Consider the following 19723-nt stretch of genomic DNA (forward strand, 5'->3'; position numbering starts at 1 on the left):
CCGCAATGTCCAAGCCATGGCAATGAAAAAGTATATCTCCTTGCTTGCTTTCCGGTACACATGTTCGAATGACTAAATCGCTGCATTGTCTAAACAAAAAGGGTTCTTCCCAAAAGTAGAAATTCACATCGTGTAAAAACTTTTTTCGTTGATGAAAAGTGAGCTCAGGTGGAAGTACATGGCTAACTAAATAATTCACAAAATCTGCATACCATGGTACTTCTTGATTATCTACAACAAGTAATTGTTCATCCGGAAAGTTTTCATTAATGCAAATTGTATCTTTTAATTCCGTTTCTAGCCTAGATAAATGATCGGCTACTTGGTTCTCGCTACCCTTATGATCACGAATTTCCAAATCAAACTCTTGCAACAGTAAGACCTACCTAATAAGTCTACGTTTTGCTTCTTTTTTTTCTATCAAATATTTCAAAGCCGAGTGATCTGTAAAGACAATGACCTTTGTGCCTATAAGATATGATCTAAATTTTTCGAATGCAAAAACAATTGCTAGCAACTCTTTTTCAGTAGTGGTATAGTTTAATTGTGCATCGTTTAGAGTTTTACTAGCATAGTAAATTGAATGAAAATTTTTATTCTTTCTTTGACCCAACACGGCACCTACCGCATAATCACTAGCATCACACATAAGTTCAAAGGGGTTCATCCCAATCATGCACAACAATAATAGAAGCAGTTACTAACCTTGTTTTCAAGTTTTCGAAGGCTTTGAGGCATTCGTCATTGAAGTCAAATTTGACGTCCTTCTCCAACAAATTGCACAATGGTTTGGCAACCTTAGAAAAATCCTTGATGAACCGCCTATAGAATCCTGCATGTCCCAAAAAACTTCGAATTCCCTTTACTGAAATTGGTGGCGGTAATTTTTCGATTGTCTCGATTTTGGCTCGATCGACTTCTAACCCTTTCCTTGACACCTTATGTCCAAGCACAAACCCTTGTTGCACCATAAAATGACACTTTTCCCAGTTGAGCACCAAATTTGTCTCTTCACACCTGCGAAGAACCTTAGCCAGTATTTGGAGACAAGTGTCATACGTATCACTGAAAACAGAAAAATCGTCCATAAAAATTTCAAGACCACATTCAACCATGTCCGTAATAATTGCCATCATGCAACGTTGAAAAGTAGCAGGAGCATTGCATAAACCGAAAGGCATACGTCTGAAGGCAAAAGTACCAAAAGGACAAGTAAAAGGGGTTTTGTCTTGGTCCTCGGGAGCTATGGCGATTTGGGTATAGCCGGAATACCCATCTAAAAAACAATAAAATTCTTGACAAGCTAGCCTATCAAGCATTTGATCAATAAAGGGCAAGGGGAAGTGGTCTTTTCGAGTGGCTTTATTCAATATTCTATAATCCATGCAAATTCGCCAACCCATTACTGTCCTAGAAGGGATTAATTCATTTTTTTCGTTTTTTATAACAGTCATCCCCCCTTTCTTAGGTACACATTGTACCGGACTAAACCACGCACTATCAGAAATAGGAAAAATAATACCTGCGTCTAACCACTTGATGATTTCTTTCTTCACAACTTCCTTCATGATGGGGTTCAATCGCCTCTGCCGTTCCACTGAAGATGTATGGCTCTCCTCCAATATGATCTTGTGCATGCAAAAAGTTGGACTTATGCCCTTGATGTCGAAAATTGTCCATCCAAGTGCTAGCTTGTGCTCTCGCAAGACATCCAAAAGTCTCTTTTCCTGTAGACCTGTCAAAGATGAAGAAATAATAACATGTAAGGTATCATGAGCTCCAAGAAACATATATTTTAAATGAGAAGGCAAAAATTTAAACTCAAGTTTCGGCGGTTCGATCACTGAAGGCTTAAAAGTGGCAGATAGCGGGAGTTTCATTTCCAAACTTTCGAAGCGTGGCCTTGACATCAGCTTTGCTGAATCCAACCAACATAATTGTTCAGTCACTGCTTCTTCCTGAACTGATGTTCCTACACTCAAAGATGCTTCCACGGATCCGCAATTAAAGGTTCAATAAAATCAAAATTCAATTGATCTAACACATCAAAAGCAAAACACTCATCACCCTCTTGAGGGTGCTTCATTGTACGGAAAACATCAAATTTAATCGTTTCATCCCCCAAAGACATAGATAAAATACGATTATACACATCAATTATAGTTCTACCCGTTCTGAAAAGAGGTCTTCCCAAAATCAAAGGAATTTCTTTATCTTCTTCCATACCAAGAACTACAAAATCTGCAGGAAAGATGAATTTATCTACTTTGACTAACACATCCTCTACTATTCCTTTTGGGTATATGAGTGATCTATCGGCTATCTGTAAAGTCAGAGATACCAATTTTATATCTCCTAATCCCAAACTTTGAAACACTGAGAAAGGCATGAGATTAATGCTCGCTCCTAAATCTGTGAGAGATTTTGCAAATAACTTACCTCCGATAGCGACTGGAATCGTAAACTTACCCGGGTCTCCAAGCTTTGGTGGAATTGGGCGAGTAAGAATGGCACTGCATTGTTCGGTTAAGGCTATCATCTCATGTTCACCGAATTTCCGTTTCTTCGATACCATGTCTTTCAAAAATTTGACCCAATGAGGCATTAGTTCAAGGGCTCGAGTAAAAGGAATATTAATATGTAATTCATTCAATTGCTCAAGAAAACTTTTGTAATACGACTCATTCTTTGATTTTATCTGGCGTTGAGGATAAGGTACATGTGGGGTCGGCTTAGGCGCAACGACCCTTTTCTCACCTGGTGGATCTGTCAGAATCTCAACTTCTTTTTCTTGTAGCTCCCCTCCATCCTTGCTTGTTGCCTTCTTCATCACTTCTTCCAATTGTCTCCCATTCCTCAAACATACGGCTTTGCACTGCTCGTTGATGCCCTTTCGAGGATCTTCCGTATTTGACGGTAATGCACCGGCTGGCCTCACGTTTAGTTGGGTTGCAAATTGACCCATCTGTGTTTCCAAATTTAGGATGGAGGCTTGGGTAGATGTCATAAATTGAGCCAAGATATTTGCGAGGTCTCCACCTTGAGGTGGAGCTTGAGGCGGATTTTGGAATCCGGGAGCTGGCCGCGAATAACTAGGAGGTTGACCTTGAGGTGGTGCTTGCCTTTGTCCTTGTTGATTTACTCCCCATCCAAAGTTAGGGTGATCTTTCCATCCCGGATTATAAGTGTTGGAGTACGGGTTCCTCTGTTGTCGGTTGGTGTCATTCACATAATTTAGAGACTCCGTTTCTTCTACGCACTGGTCGGGACCTTGGATTGCATGGACTTGCTGAGTCTGCAAAGCCGCTACTTGCTTTGATAGCTTCTCTAACTGGGCAGTGATTGCGGTGACCCCGTCTAACTCCAAAATTCCTCCCGTCTTAACGGCTCCGCTATTTGACCGATCCGATGCCCGCATGTATTTATTTCTAGCGATTCGATCCAAAAGTTCGTATGCTTCATCGTAGGTCAAACTCATGAACATTCCTCCAGCTGCAGAGTCGAGCACGGTCCTCGAGTTATCTTGCAATCCATCGTAGAATATTTGCAGTTGGCGCCACTCTTGAAGTTCGTGATTCGGGCACCTCCGAATTAATTGTTTCAACCGCTCCCACGTCTCGAATAACGCTTCACCGGCTTCTTGTATGAAGTTTTGTATTTCTCTCCGGATTCTCTCATTTTTTGTTGGGGAGTTGTATGTGTTCATGAAAAGTTGTGCTAGTTGGGGCCAAGACGAGATGGAGTGCGGTGCACGAGTTTGTAACCATTCTCGGGCTGCTCCTTATAAAGAGTGCTTGAACAGACGGAGTTGCATTGTTTCAGGTGATACTCCGTTCATCTTATGCGAATCACACGTTTCGAGAAAGCTGACCAAGTGGAGATGTGGATCTTCATGAGCTAATCCGCTGAACAACCCATTGTTTTGGAGCATAGTAAGGAGTCCCGCTCGAATTTCGAAATTGTTGGCTTAAATGGGGGGTTGCTGGATGCTTGATTGAAACCCATTGAGTGTTGGAACGGTGTACTCATGCAATGCTCGTTGACGAGGTGGTGGATTAATTAGCTGACGTTGCTCTTGCTCGTTGACGATATTTCCTGCCGCATTCGGTAGGCGCCCTTGGTCATCTCCCCTACGATTAATCTCTTCTTCCATTGTTGCAGGAACGATTTGAGCTAACCGTTGATTTCTTCTGGCGTGCCTAAACGTTCGCTCAATTTCGGGATCAAGAGGTAGCAAGTTCGTTTCGTGTCCTCTTCGCATAAAAAGTACCTAAAACAAAAATAATAAAAATAAAATAAGCAAATAAAATAATTAAATAAAATAAATAAAACGGCTGAAGTAAGAAAAATTGCTCAAATTTAATATTAGGATAAATAAATAATTTAGCCGTATTCCCCTGCAACAGCGCCAAAAACTTGTTGGGGCTAAATACCTAACACGCAAGTGCACGTATCGCAAACAAGTAGTAAAAGTGGACTCGTGAGAGTCGGATGTCGATCCCACAGGGAATACTCAAATTACCTAATCCTAAGTACCAAATTCTAACAATTATGATTTTTATCCAGCCTACGCAGGTTTGTCAAATCAATTAAACAATTAAACTAATTAAGAAAGCAAATAATCACGAGAAAATATCAATATAAAAACGGACCTAGAATTTTATCTTCCCCCTATGCGATAATTCAACACCCAATTAATCTCAATCATGCAAGTTACGATTCCCGATTATTAACCCGAGACACTCAATTACTGATAATCCGTTGTCGCGTGTATTATGAGTCTATTATTCATAAATGATTCACTATATGTCTATGCAAACCAATTACGAACAAAGCATTAAATAACAAGTCTCGTAAACGGCTACCTAAGGTATTATCTGCATGTCTACGATAATACATGCAATTAACACACTCATCCGGTGAAAACTACTCGAAGACTCTTCTATCCCTGTTCTAATTATTAAAACGATCTGTCAATGAATTCTAACAATAACATATAGCAACATAAATTAGCTAGATTCATGCGCTAAATAAGATCAAAATAGAAGAAATAATCACGGAATTTAAACTTGCATAATATTAGAAAAATAGGTTTGAATCACCACATAGGGTTCAAATAAAATCCTAGATTAAAAACTTAGCTACTCATGTTCTCTACGAAAAGCATAATAAAAATACGAAAATTCATAGAAGTAGAAAAATAAAAGTAAAGGGAGAACTATGATGAAGATTCGTCAAGTCCTTTTCTTCGTTCCTCTGCTTTCTCGCTCCTAGAAAACGTGTCAAAAGATAAGATCTAAATTGTGTGCTTCCTTTGGCCTTATATAGGGTGTAAAAATATAAGAAGACAGTTTCCTTGTGTAATTAAACTTCCTTCACTGCGCGTCCTCGTGATCTCGGACGGCCGCGCCAGATTTAGTTCTAGAACTCGGACGGCCGTCCGGGCTTCAAATGTTCGAATTTTTTATTTTCTTACTTTTGGCCCACTTTTTCTCCGAAATTGCAGTTTTTACCCCATAATTTTCCAATTCTTCAATTTGTACCTAAAATACAAATAATCACCATTTTAAGCACCAATTATCGTTAAAACACACCAAAAGCTCCAATTAAAAGGTATTATTAAGTGTAAAAATATACACTTAAAAGGTAGTTTGGTGGTATTTTCCCGAAGAGGGGTATTCGTGGTGATCCTCTTTTGCCCTATCTTTTTTAATTTGATGATGAAGCATTAAGGGCTTTGGTGCAAATAGAGGAACCAAGAGGGAACTTATCATGCCTTTCAGTGTGTAGAGGTGCCCCAAAGGTTTCGCACCTTTTCTTTGTTGATGATACTATGATTTTCTGCAAAGCAAATGAGAATTCTGCCCAAGGTTCTAAATATCGATTATCGGGTTCGAGGCGGTTAGGGACCGCCACACGATAAATCGGCGCGGCGGTGATTAATCGGAGATATATTGGAAATAAATCGGTTTTTATATTTAGTGTAATATATTTTGAAATATTATTTGTAAATACTTAAAACGTATAGAAAAAATGAAACATGATTCTCTCCCCATCTTTTATATATTCGAATCATAGAACAAAAGTTTAACAATAGTAAAATCATAAAACAATAAAGATTCTTAACAAATACAAAATAGAACACAAACTTTGTGCATTCAGAATTATGCTTTTGCATTGCATACATATATGGTTACATCATTAGGTCCTTCAAAAATAATAATTAACATAAACAAAACAAAAAATATAAACTATGTTCATTAGATCACTACTTAGATTTCCGATTCTTCTCCATATCCTTCCAACACTTGTACACCATCGGGTTCAAATTCGAACTCATCTTCGTCAACATCCTCATCAGTTTCTTCGTCATCCGAAATAAATTCTTCATCATGTAGTTCTCTTATTTCATGCACTTCATCATCATCTTCACCTCCACCGAACGCCGAGTGCCGCCTCAATGAGATGGAGAATGCCGCCGCGGTGTGTGGATTGTTTTGTGTTTTTCTTTTTTCTTTTAGGCCAAGTTCTTCTTACGGGGTTGGTGATTTTGGTTTTGATTGAAAGAGATAATGGGCTGGAATTGAAAATAAAACCTATTGTCCTTGTAATAAAAACATAAATACAAACCGATATTTTTCCTATATATCACTCGAAGTTTGACCGGATATATCGGTTTGAATCGCCACAGACCGCCTCACCGTCAAAAAATCGATTTTTAAAACTGCCACACAAATATTGTAAAGGTTTATGACCGCCACCGATATGGCGGCCGATATATCGGCCGCCACGACCGATAAATAGAACTCTAATTCTGCCGAATTCATTAAGCAAATTCTTCAAACTTATTCAGAAACTTTGGGACAGGTTGTTAATTTCCAAAAATCCAGCATCTTGTTCAGTAAGGGTACAAGAATGGAGGTCATTGAGCGAGTTCGCCTATCCCTACCTATGAAAGTGGTGGGAAACCACGAGATATATCTTGAACTTCCATCAATCGTCGCAAAATGTAAACGAGAGGTTTTGCCAACATTCGTAAGAAGGTTTGTGGTCGCCTTCTGGGTTAGAAAGATAAATGGCTTTAAAAATGTGGTAAGAAAATTTTAATTAAAGCAGTAATTCAAGCAATTCCATCATATGCGATAAGTTATTTTACATCATCCGATTATTTCTCCAATGATCTCGATAATCATATGGCTAAGTTTCGGTGGGAAAACTTACAAGGAAACAATATTCATTGGGTAAAATGGCATGAAATTTGTAAGGGTAAGCAGGTTGGTGGCCTTGGTTTCAGAGATTTAGAATCATTTAATATGGTGTTACATGCTAAACAAATGTTGCGTCTGATAATGAATCTGGGCACCCTCTTGTGTAAACTCTTTAAAGCCAAATATTTTCCTAATAAAGATGTTCTCGGGGCATCATTGGGTTCAAATCCATCATACATTTGGAGGACCTTATGGGGAGCTAAATATCTCCTCAAAGCAGGGCTTCGCTGGAGAACCGGTATTGGCTGATCCGTAAAGGTTGGGGGGGGGGGGGGGGGGGGGCGGGGGGGGGGGGGGGGGGGTGTAAATGGATTCCGAGGGAAAATATATTTTAATTTTTTCCTCCTGGAAAGATCATTCTCCGGACATAAGAGTTAGTAGTTTGGGTGGAAGATGTAATCACTTCGCTCTTTATTATTCGAACAGAATTGTAAAGCAATCATGTCAATTCCATTGGGTAATATAAGAAGATCGATAAGTATGTCACTCTAATTGGAATGGATTATTTTTCAGTTCATAGTGCTTACCATCTTGCGATGCAATGGAGTCGAGATATAACCGAGCGACAAGGAAATAGTTCAAACACTTATTGCACTAGTGAGTGGAAATGGATTTAGTAATTTAAACTTCCTGGAAAAATTAAAGTGTTTTTATGACGAGCGTGTAGGAACTTACTACCTACTGGTTCTAATCTCATGAAAAAGAAGGTTATGGAGGTAAACCAGGTGCACACTTTGTGGAGATAGCGAGGAACATGTCATGCATTGATTATATTCTTGCACTCTGTCCCGTCTAATATGGGTTCTTAGTGATATTTCCCAATTTAACTACACTATGACAAAATCAGATACAAGGGAATGGATGATTGGATAAATCAGAGGTGAACTTGTTCGAAAATTGGATTGTACTTTGTTAGGCTATTTGGTAGGATCATAATAAGTATTTTTTAGGGATTAAACTAGACGCTACGGAAACTGCAACCTTTGCCACATAGTATCATAATGAACTTCGGGCTGCTACCGCCGAAGTTTTGAAATCTAAATCTATGAGGGTTAGACGATTGGAGAAATGGTGCAAACCCTGAGATGGAGTTTGTGAAGTTGAACTTTGATGCACAACTATAAATTTCGCCGATGGTATATGTAGAATTGGAGTTATAGCTTGGTCAAGCTCAGGAGAATGTTTGAGCTCGTGGTCTTGTTGCATACATCAACCTTTGGGTCCTACTTATGTTGAAGCTAAAGCAGGAAATTTCTCGAGAAAGAAACTAGAAAAAATTCATCTTAGAAGGAGACTCGATCATGGTTATTACATCCATTGAAGGGGAATTAGGTTCCATGACGGCAATATTGTTGAAGATATTAAACTGGTAGGAGCAAGTTTTGATCATTTTAGAACAAAACACTCCTCAGAGAGGGCAATCTTGCAGCTCATGTAATAACAACATAACTTTCTCAAAGAAGAACCTTATATTTTGAATGAACTTCGTGTGAGAATCAGAGAGATTGTGATCTCTAAAATGAATAAGAAATTAAATATTTTTTCTTCTCAAAAAAAAAAAAAAAAAAACCTTAGTGATTATTATCATAATCTATAAGCTTTTACTTCAATATTGTCAATTCAGATACACTACCATTAAACTCTTTTTACAATTCACTCTAAAGAAGAATTGTGGCCAGACAATCAAATTAATAAAATTGGTATTTTAGCAAATAGAAAAAAAAACTGTTCATATTGATCTTATGTTCATTACACAATTAAGATTCCATATGTATCTTATATTTTAGTTTTACTAAGTTCCACATGATGTACATGTGTAGATATAATTTTTGAGACATGTTTTGTAATGTTTGGTAAGTTTGGTATCAACGGTTAAATTTATATTAGATAATAATGAGGATCTTATGTATTATCACAAATAAATACGATCCATGCATGTGCGTGTAACTTTATCTTGTGTTTTATCATTATTAGGTGTAAATTTTTTTAGTAGGATTCATCTTATCTATTTAGATATGATGGTGTTAATTTACTTTTGGTTGGGTATATATGCATGTATGATTATATGAACGTTATGTTTGTGTGTGGTGCATTTTCTGTGTTTGTACTATATGGATGTAGAATTGTATGATGTTAAGCTCTAACTCTAGTTGTTGAATTGTTAGGGCCAAGATACAAATGCCTTATCAACTTTAGGAAATTTTGTATAGTTTTCTATGATTGATGATCCAATGCAGCTGAAAAGTATCCCTTATATTGAAGGCATTTCATAAGTAAATTTGTGTTGAAAAGGCGTGTGTATGATTGATTTGATTAAATACATAATATATATACTAGTAATGGGGCACTTGACATTTTTTTTCGTAAGATATAAATTTCTATTTCTCACGATTCATAAAGATTTACAAGGACGAGAATTGAATTGCAACAAAGACAACGAAAAGCTCAAACATACATCTCTTAACAGTTTACAATAGTAGAAACCTCTCCATAATCTTGCTTCATGGTCCATGTATGTCCCTTGATGAAGGACCTACTGTTAATAGCAACCAAAGAAACAAAACTTCAAATAAATGACAAGAAATATGCCATAACAAGAATGATATGGATGTAATTGTCTTGACCAAATTACATTAGGCACATGAGTCGCAATTGAAGTAAAAGTAGCAATTCAGAAAGTAGAAAATATAAAAGAACTTGGTTAAGCAATCAAAGTTATACAACAAAGAGATGAAGTAAAAGAAAGTCAAAAGCACACAACATTGAAAATATCCACTTACCAGTAACTTTGTTAATAAAGGAAATGTCCTTCACCCAAAATTGGGTGGAAATTTATCTCATTCTCTTGAACTCTCGTAATGGATGCAACAAGTTCCTGAGCGCCATTGTTGATGATTTGATGCCAAAAAGTTGTTAGAGTAGGGGACCAATAAGATAACTTGTGGTTGTGGTCTATTTATTATTATAATAACCAATTAATTTCATATCAAAGATAATACCTAATTTCGGCATTTTATATCATTGTCTCTTGCACGTCCATAGATATAATCCTTGTAGTTACTTAATTCCTATTAATTGATCTAGTTGAATAATGAGATAATTTAATTAGAGTAATGTAATTGTTAACTCAAGTTCATAGTCAACGCGTTACGTCGTCAATGAGGATACCGGTCTTTTCCATTTGAGACTAGCACTTAATGCATTTGTATTGCGTCTCATTAGTAATCCATATTGTGATATCGACATACATAAGTGGGTGCTCATATAGATGAGTTCAATAAACTCCGTCATCCTAGAAATCTCTAAGTGATTCCCAATAATTGAGCATCACTAGGCCAAAATGCATTTCATGCGACTTTTTTATTGCGACGAAAAAAATATTTGTCGCATGATTTGCGACTATTTTATACAAAATCGTCGCAAATAATTGGAAATGATAAATTTATATAAATTATTGCAACGATACATTTCGTCGCGATATTTTGTCGCAAAATTAAGTGCTAATATTTCCTTCCAATTTTTGCGACGACAATTATATTGTCGTCGGAAACGTGCGTCGATCATATACTAATACGTCGCCATGGAAAATAAAAATTAAGTTTTTTTAATAAATTTATATTGCGAGGTTTATATTAAAAACGTTGCAAGATCGCAATTTTGCGACATTATTTGCGAAATTTTGTTTTAAAGTCCCAAATTTTAAGATAAAAATCGCAAATTTAGTTCAAGCTTGCGACGTTTGTATTTTAAAGTCGCAATTTATTAATTAGAAAAAATCCCTATGCCCTAATTTTCTCGGGTTTTTGGCACTTTGCACTCTCGAATTACACATTTTTTGCACTTTGCACTCTTAAATTGTAAAATTCGCAGATTACACTCTTCAAACATAATTTGCTTGGCACTTCGCACCCCAAACCACTTTTTACTTGAAAAAACTATGGCAACTTGTTGGGAAACTTGAAAGGAGGGCAAATTTGTCATTCTTTTATTATCTTCTCTCCAAATCATTTGAATTTAGACATCGTAATGTTGCTTTTTTTTTTTTTTTCTTGTGCCATTCTGCAATTCTATATATTGTCCCTTTTCTTGAAGCAAAAGAAAATAAAATTACATGGAAATTCTAACATGTTTCTGCGATTGATTAAGAAGAAGTAAATTTATTTCGAGTTGGGATTTTAAATTATGTGTTCCTTGTAGGGTGTTTATGGATATTGTGTTCTCTTGCTTAGGTTTATGGATTTAAATACTTGTTATAGGGTGTCTATGGATTTTGAATCTCTTCTTATGCGGTTTATCTTATATTTATATTTTACATTATTACTCTGCAATTTTTTATTCAGAGAGCAGGAAGCTTCTGAAAAAATAGTTCTTGAAAAAATATTTTCCAATATGGCTATTGGTACCAATTGCCAAATTTTTTTTGGCATTGTCATTGTGAATTTTTTGTGAAGACAAAAAAATCAAAGGTTTAATTTAAAGGGTTTTTGTGCATAAGTCCCCAGTCAAGCATCTTTATTATTTTAGGTTTATGGGCTATATTTCTTTCACAATAAGCCTATCCCTTTAATATTTATTATAAATAAATGAAACATTCATGTATATGATAATATTACCCCCAACCCTTTATACCCAATTCTTAATTGTAACCCCAATTTAATCAATTTTGTCCACAAAAATCCAATTTTGACCACAAAAATCTAATTTTGACTTTTTTATTTAAGTTTTTTAATGTTTTTTTTGCAGCCGGATTCCGGCGTGATGCTAGTCTCCAGCGTTGACTTTTCGTTTTTTTTTCTTTCTTTTTTTCCGCCGCCGGATTCCAGTGTTGACTTTTTTAGTGTTTTTTTTTAATTTTTTTTTTACGTCCGCTCCTAAACGTTGACCGTAATTGAGCTGTCACTGACAGTAAATTAACGTAATTATACTGTTAATGACAGTTAATTAATGTAATTGTATTGCCGTTGACAATACTTTTATGTAATTGTTCTGCCGTTGACAGTAATTAACGTAATATTATTATTTATTATTTTTTGTTATTTTTTTTTATTTTGTTTGATTAGTTGACAAGTCAACGTAATTATATTACTGTCGTTGACAGTAAAACAACTGTAAACACAATAATATTACTGTCAACAACATCAATATTATTATTCTTTTAGGTTTTTTGTTTTGTTTGAGTTATTCACGGAGTAATGTAATAATATTACTGTCTATTATTGTAATATTACTGTAAACACAATAATATTACTGTGGTTGACGGTAATATTACTGTTGTTATAGTAATATTGCTGTCAACCATATCAATATTATTATTTTGTTTGGATTTTTTTATTTGTTTGAGTTATTCACGGAGTAACGTAATAATGTGACTGTCTATTATTGTAATGTTACTGTGGTTGACGGTAATATTACTGTTGTTATAGTAATATTACTGTCACTCACAGTAATATTAATTATTTTGACTTTTTATTATGTTTAAATTTGTTGAACGGTCAACATAGTAATATTACTTTATTACACAATAATAATAAGTTTTGTTGTATTAATATTACTGTGCTAGAGATTAATATAGCAATATTACTGTGTTAAACTGTAGTTTAGTTAATTTTACTATGTTTAACAGTAATATAGTTAATATTACTGTCAATCACAGAATATTGTTGTTTAAACGAAAAAAAAATGTTACAGAAAAAAAAAAGTCAAAGCCGGAGACTGGCGAAAAAATCCGGAAGAAAAAAAAATCGAAAAGTCAACGCCGGAATCTGGCCACAAAAAAAAATCTTGAAAAAAAAAAGTTTGGGTCAAAATTAAATAATTTGTGAAATTTGGGGTCAAATTGAGGTTAAATTAAACTAAGGATGAAATTGGAGCATATTAAAGTATGAGGGGCTATTTTAGTCTTTTACAAAATTATGGACCATGTGTGGACTTATTTGTAAAAGAGTTTTTTGTCTGGATCACTATATGAATAAGTACCCATTGATGAACTTATTTGTAATGACCCCTTAATTTAAAAAAAGCGACGAGAATTGATAAAGAAGAAAAGCCAAATACCGATATTTAATGATTCGGGAAGGAGATAATAAAAGAATGACAAATTTGCTTCCCAAAAAGTTGCCGGTAGTTTTTTCAAGTAAAAAGTCATTTAGGGTTCAAAGTGCCAAGAAAATTATGTTTGTAAGGTGCAATCTGCCAATTTTACAAATTAAGGGTGCAAAGTGCTAAAAGTGTGTAATTCGAGGGTGCAAAGTGCAAAAACCCCAAATTTCGCCTATCTCCTTGACCCTTTCACTCTCTCGCTACTTTCTCAAAGCCCTCTGCCAACACCTGCCCCCGCAACCTCCGCCACCTCCACCATTCTCCGACGCACCAAGAGCCCACACCAATGCCACATCCGCCCTTCGCCGACGCCACCTCCGTCCTTCGCCGACGCACCAAGAGCCCACACCAACGCCACATCCGCCCTTCGCCGACGCCACCTCCGCCGTCGCATCTCCACCAATGCCCATACCGAATTATTGAAACTTAGAAACCCGTTAATCAATTGGTATGGTCTTACTACTCTTTCTTTTTCCTATTTTGTTTTTCAAATACTTCAATTTTGGGTTATCATTTTTTTTCTTTCCAAAATGAATCTATTGTGGCTTTTTTACAGTTGCAAAAGACCAACTATTTTTAATTTCTGGTTCTGTACTGTTGTTCTTTATTTTATTTTTGTTTTTTCTGTCTTGTTTTTTAGAATGTGTTTTACTGATATTTGATGAATGAATATCGCTTCGTTGAAGGTAAAGCAGAATTCGATTCGTCTATCATATCTTTTGCCATGGATTCCATTGAAGACATATTCGAATCCTCGTTAAAGTTAGAAGAAACCCATTTCAAAGATGGTTATGATGAGGGTTACGCCGATGGTTTAATCTCGGGAAAGGAAGAGGGTCAGCAAGTGGGATTGAAAACCTGATTCGAAATCGGCGAGGAATTAGGGTTTTACAGAGGCTGTGTCGATGTTTGGAATTCCGCGATTCGGGTTGACCCGAATTTCATGTCTGCCAGAATCCAGAAAATAATCAAGCAGATGGACGAATTGCTTCACAGTTACCCGATTCTTGAACCGGAAAAAGAATCCGGTTCCGATATGATTGATGCGCTAAGGCTTAAATTTAGGGCTATTTGTGCTAGTTTGAACATGAAATTGGAGTACAGTGGTTACCCCCCAAGACATCAGATGTTGAGTTTTGATGTCTAAGTCAGGCGGTATTTAGCAGCATAGTAATTGCACTTCGCCCCCTCAAAAGAATCCTTTTTTTGCACTTTCCCCTTCAAAATACAAAAATGAGATTGTCCCCCTTTGATTTATACAACTCGGTGCACTTTGCCCCAAATGTATATTTTCCATCTAAGTCTAGCTGAATTAAATGTGGATATGTCATTTTACTTTTTTTGCCTGAAATCATCCTTTCAGAGTCACTTAGGGTTCCTAAATTAACAAAATTTTCTTCCCAATTTGATGAAATTCGCTTCCAAATTTTATGAAACTATCTTCCAAATTCGACAAAGTTTGTTCTTTGTTCTTCATAATCAGTAAGATGGGGTAAAAGAATGTTAAATGACATTTAACACCTTAAAAGATAAAATTACCCTTCCTATTTACTAAAATCCGACAAGAATTAGATCAAAAATACACATTTGGGGCAAAGTTTACCGAGTTGTATATTTCTAAGGGGGACAATCTCTTTTTTGTATTTTGAAGGCGGAAAGTGCAAAAAAAGATTCTTTGAGAGGCCCAAGTGAAATTTGCCCAAAACATATTTTAATTATTTTTTTTCAAAATGTTTTTCGAAAATATTAAAATTAAAAAAATAGTATATTTTTTCAAAATAATAAAAAGTCGAAAAGTAAAAGCATATATATATATATATATATATATATATATATATATATATATATATATATATATATATATAACAAAAAAAAATATATATTAAAAAGACAGAAAAAGCTATGTAAAATAAGAAGGGTAATTTGGTCATTTATAAGTTATTGGGTTGATGTTAATGAAACCAAACATCATACACAATTAAAATTTAGATAACGAACAGGTTATAAAATAATAGGTTCAAACTCGACCCAATACTACTACTACTAATAATAATAATACGTTAATACTGTAATTAATATACAATGCCAATACTAATACAAATGTTAATGTATTAATACTAAAATCAATATCAATACCAATACTGATTCGGTAAAAACAAATCTTTCAGCCCATCAAGGAGAATGGCCCAATAAGGGCCCAACAGGGGGACTCTCGTAAGAAAATCAAAACCTGGTCAAACAAACCTATATGGAGAATCTAGCCAACTATATAGCTCGCGAGGTGAAAGACGAGAGGTGGGAGACTCTTGCTGGGCGAAGAAGATAGCACTACCTCTTGTAAGCGAGGCACTCTCATGCAGCCGCCTTCACATTTAATGCCCGTTCTTCTCATGTGTCAGGAGGTCAAGAAATGTTTAGCTTTTGGCATGTGCAGCCTACAACACTGTTCCTCGAAACGACAGGTTAAGCCCAATTAAATCCTCATTTGGGGTCCGGAATAATCTGATTGGACAGAATAAACTGAAGTAAAGTCCGGATTCGAATCCAGACTTTTTCTATAAATAGCCAAAGGCCATGTAAACAAAGGTAAGAACACACAATTCCAAAAAAAACTCATTACTAGCGCGAGCATCCTACAATAGAAAGATTTTCTCCTACAATAGAAAGATATTCTGACTTGGCAGTCGGAGTGTTAACTCTGGCATAAGCCCGGTTTTTCTTTTCTTGTCTTATTTACAGGTTCTAATATTGAAGGATAACCCAGCCAAATAAGCATCAAGGATTCAACATAATCAAATAGTGTCGTCCGTGGGAAATCTCTTAGCATAAGAACGTTGAGATACCCAAGTTTTAAGTACTTGGTCCTTTACTTTTCTCCTACTATACTACCATCACACACACAAAAAAAAAATTATGAATACACCCATGGAGCCTAATCAATCAGAAGTGGAAGTTAGTCTGACGCCCGACCCCGATGTGCCATGAGTTTATCTAGAGGGAGGTACCTCCGTACAGAGGGATGATGTCCTGCGTACACCAGATGCTTCCACAACCGTATCTATGGTCACTCTGACCGTAGCATCATTGCAGTCCCTCCTTACGGCGGTCGCTCAAGGTGGATCATTGCGCGAAAGGAGAGAGCAGGAAGGATTGCCACCGAAGAAGAGGCGGCTGAAATATGCAAACGGAGCAACAGAAGAAGACGCTTCTGGAGAGCGAGAGTCACTGAATGCAGCTCTCGTCGCACCGGAGTCACAAAGACCCATTCAGGCGACGAGAAGGCCGTTCACTGCGGAGGTACTGAACGAAGAGCTCCTCAATTCATTTCAACCAGTCACTCACGAATATTTGGGGACTACCGATCCCTACGAACACATCTGTAGATTCAATAACACGTCAGACCTACATTGTTTTTCAGACAGAGTAAAATGCAGAGTATTCACCACAACTCTAGCTGGTCGAGCCTAGGCATGGTTCAACCAACTCCATCCCTCCACGATAGGCAGTTTTGAGCAGCTCACCTCCGTGTTCCTCGACCATTTCGCAAGCTCGAAAAAGCAGAAGAGGAGTACCCTGACTCCCTTCGCGGTCAAAGAGAAGGAGGGAGAATATCTGCGGAGTTTCATCAAGGATTTCATAATGGCTACATTGGAAGTACCTATACTTTCGAGGAGGTTTTGATTAATGCCCTAGCACAGAGGTTGCGAGTAGGAGATTTCTTTACCTCCCTGTCAAAAAAGACCCCCTCTCATTCAATGACCTATTGAAAAAAGCAGAGCGATACATGAACGCGGAGGAAGCTGAGCAAAGCAAGGCAGGTGATGCTAAAGGAGGAAATGGTAGGAAAAAGGAAAGGCGAGAGGAAAAAATCCAAAGGCCAACCTCTTCGTTCAGAAGAGATGGGCCTAACAAGAAGCGGGTGGGCCCTCTGTTCGAGAATTATGTGTCGCTGGTCGCACCGCCCGCAGAGATCCTGATGGCCATAAAATATACCCTAAATTGAAATGGCCCCACACTTATTCCGAGATTCCCAAGAAGAGCCCGACCACAGGAAGTTTCTGTCGTTTCCATAATGACTATGGGCATACCACAAATGAGTGTCAGCACCTAGGGACGAGATAGACAGGCAAATTAGAGCTAAGAATCTAACCGAGTTCGTATAACCGGGACAGGCCCCAACGAATTTGCAGGTCCCACATGTGCAGCCCAATAACAATCGTCAAGAGAATGCTCGGGAAAAACCGAACGAGAGGAAAGACCATCCTCCAGTAGGAGAGCTCTTCGGGGAAATAAAAACATCTGATATAATGAGCCGCACGAATCTAAAACAACTCTATGAGATGGAGTCGCAACTCGCCAAAGTGCAGGGTGCAGCATGTACCACCCATCATGTTCCGACCACTAGACGAGGAGAGGGTGCAGCAGCCCCATACTGATGCACTAGTAATCACTGCCATGGTAGCCAATTTTGACATTGCTAGAATCCTAGTTGACACTGGGAGCTCTGTTGACGTCATTTACTACAGTTGCTTCAAACAAATGAATATGAACTTTGAGCTGAAGTGCGTGGAGACTAGCTTGGTAGGGTTCTCGGGAAGCTATTGGAGAAGTTTGCCTCCCCACCTCGCTAGGGATGGAACCCACGTGGGCCACCAGGTCAATAAATTTCCTGGTCTTAGACGTCCCTTCCACCTACAATATGATACTCGACTGACCTTCCATGAATTTGTTCCAAGCAGTGGTATCCACCTACCACATGAAGCTAAAATTTCCGATTGGAGATCAAATTGTGGAAGTACGGGGAGACCAGGAGACATCGAGAAGATGTTATTACGACGCATTAAGGAGAACCGGTACGATCGATAGTATCCATTGTAGGCAAGCAGACACAGTTGGAAGGGATGAAGAACCTCGCCCTGAAGTCGATCCTGAGAAAGCAGAAGGGCATGTTCGACCTATGGATGAGCTAATGATTGTACAGTTGTGCGAAAGAGATCTTACTCGTACTACTAGAATCGGGAAGGACATGCCATGATGGCAAAAAAACTTGTAGATTTCTTACGGTGCAACCAGGATGTGTTTGCCTTCTCGCCCAGTGATCTTGTCGGAATCGATAGACGTTTGGTTGTCCACAAGTTAAACGTCAAGCCCGAGTCCAAACCAGTGAATCAAAAAAAGAGGCATTTTGGAGCTGAAAAATATAGGATAATACACGAAGAAGTTCAAAAACTGCGAAGTGGCGTTCAAATTCGCGAGATAAGATTTTCTACTTGGTTGTCCAATGTTGTTCTAGTAAAAAAAGGAGAGGGGAAGTGGAGGATGTGTATTGACTTCAGAGACCTGAACAAAGCATGTCTGAAAGACTATTACCCCTTGCCGCGCATCGACCAGCTTGTAAATTCAACGGCTGGATGCGAGATATTAAGCATGATGGACGCCTCCCAATGCTACCACCAAATCCCTCTGGATCGAGGGGATCATGCTAAGGTGAGATTTATCACATTGACAGGCACCTACTGCTACACGGTCATGCCCTTTGGCTTGAAAAATGCGGGCGCAACTTACCAGCGATTGGTGGACTGGATGTTCAGAACACAGCTGGGGCGAAACATGGAGATATATGTGGATGACATGCTAGCAAAAAGCAAGAGAGCGAGCACACACTTGGGGTATCTCGAAGAAACTTTTCATTCCTTGCGACAGTATGGGATGAAGGTCAATCCCAATAAATGTGCCTTTCGGGTTAGGATAAGCAAGTTTCTTGGTTATATGGTGACAGAAAGAGGAGTCGAGGTGAACTGCGAGAAAGTACAAGCAGTTATGGATATGAGGGCTCCAAGAAGTATTAAAGAAGTTCAAACACTTGCAGGAAGGATCACAGCTTTAAGCAGGTTTATATCAAGGTCAGGGGAAACTAGTTACCCTTTCTTTAAAATTTTGCGAAAAGGGACCGAGATCATATGGACCGAGGAGTCCGAGGTCGCTTTCGCACAACTGAAGGCACTTCTCGCACAACTACCGCTTTTAACCAAACCAAACGCGGGGGAGAGGCTGTATGTATATTTATCCGTGGGTAAACATTTGGTGAGCTCGGTGCTTATTCGAGAGAAGGAAGGGAGGCAAACCCAATTCTATTACGCGAGTAGACTGTTGCGTGGGCCCGTGAGTCGCTATACCGAAATCGAGAAAATCGGGCTGGCACTGGTAAGCACTGCAAGGAATCTACGGCCCTATTTCATCTCCCATACGATTGTAGTTCAAACTAATCATCCTATGAAGACAGTTCTTGGGAAAATCGATGTGTCGGGCAGAATGGTGAAGTGGGCGTTTGAGTTAGGACAATTTGACATAGAATA

At 37.8% G+C, this 19723-nt stretch overlaps 1 protein-coding gene and 1 pseudogene across 2 annotated transcripts; one reads left to right on the top strand and one right to left on the bottom strand.

Moving 5' to 3' along the window:
* Positions 1-1978: 1978 nt before the first annotated feature.
* Positions 1979-2965, bottom strand: LOC105965727 (uncharacterized). Its single transcript, XM_088824646.1, has one exon. It carries the CDS (start codon positions 2963-2965, stop codon positions 1979-1981), a length of 987 nt encoding a protein of 328 aa, XP_088680772.1.
* A 10584-nt stretch (positions 2966-13549) lies between these two features.
* Positions 13550-14718, top strand: LOC148767509 (uncharacterized; annotated as a pseudogene). Its single transcript, XR_016034075.1, has 2 exons — positions 13550-13815; positions 14054-14718. The product of XR_016034075.1 is annotated as an uncharacterized LOC148767509 (transcript).
* The last annotated feature ends 5005 nt before the right edge of the window (positions 14719-19723 follow it).

The sequence above is a fragment of the Erythranthe guttata genome, chromosome 10 (assembly GCF_056151865.1).
Source record: "Erythranthe guttata isolate IM_541 chromosome 10, IM_541, whole genome shotgun sequence".
Taxonomy (NCBI): domain Eukaryota; kingdom Viridiplantae; phylum Streptophyta; class Magnoliopsida; order Lamiales; family Phrymaceae; genus Erythranthe; species Erythranthe guttata.

Coding starts and splice junctions, on each gene's coding strand:
- LOC105965727 (XM_088824646.1), bottom strand. CDS start 2,965: ATGGGTCAATTTGCAACCCAACTAAACGTGAGGCCAGCCGGTGCATTA.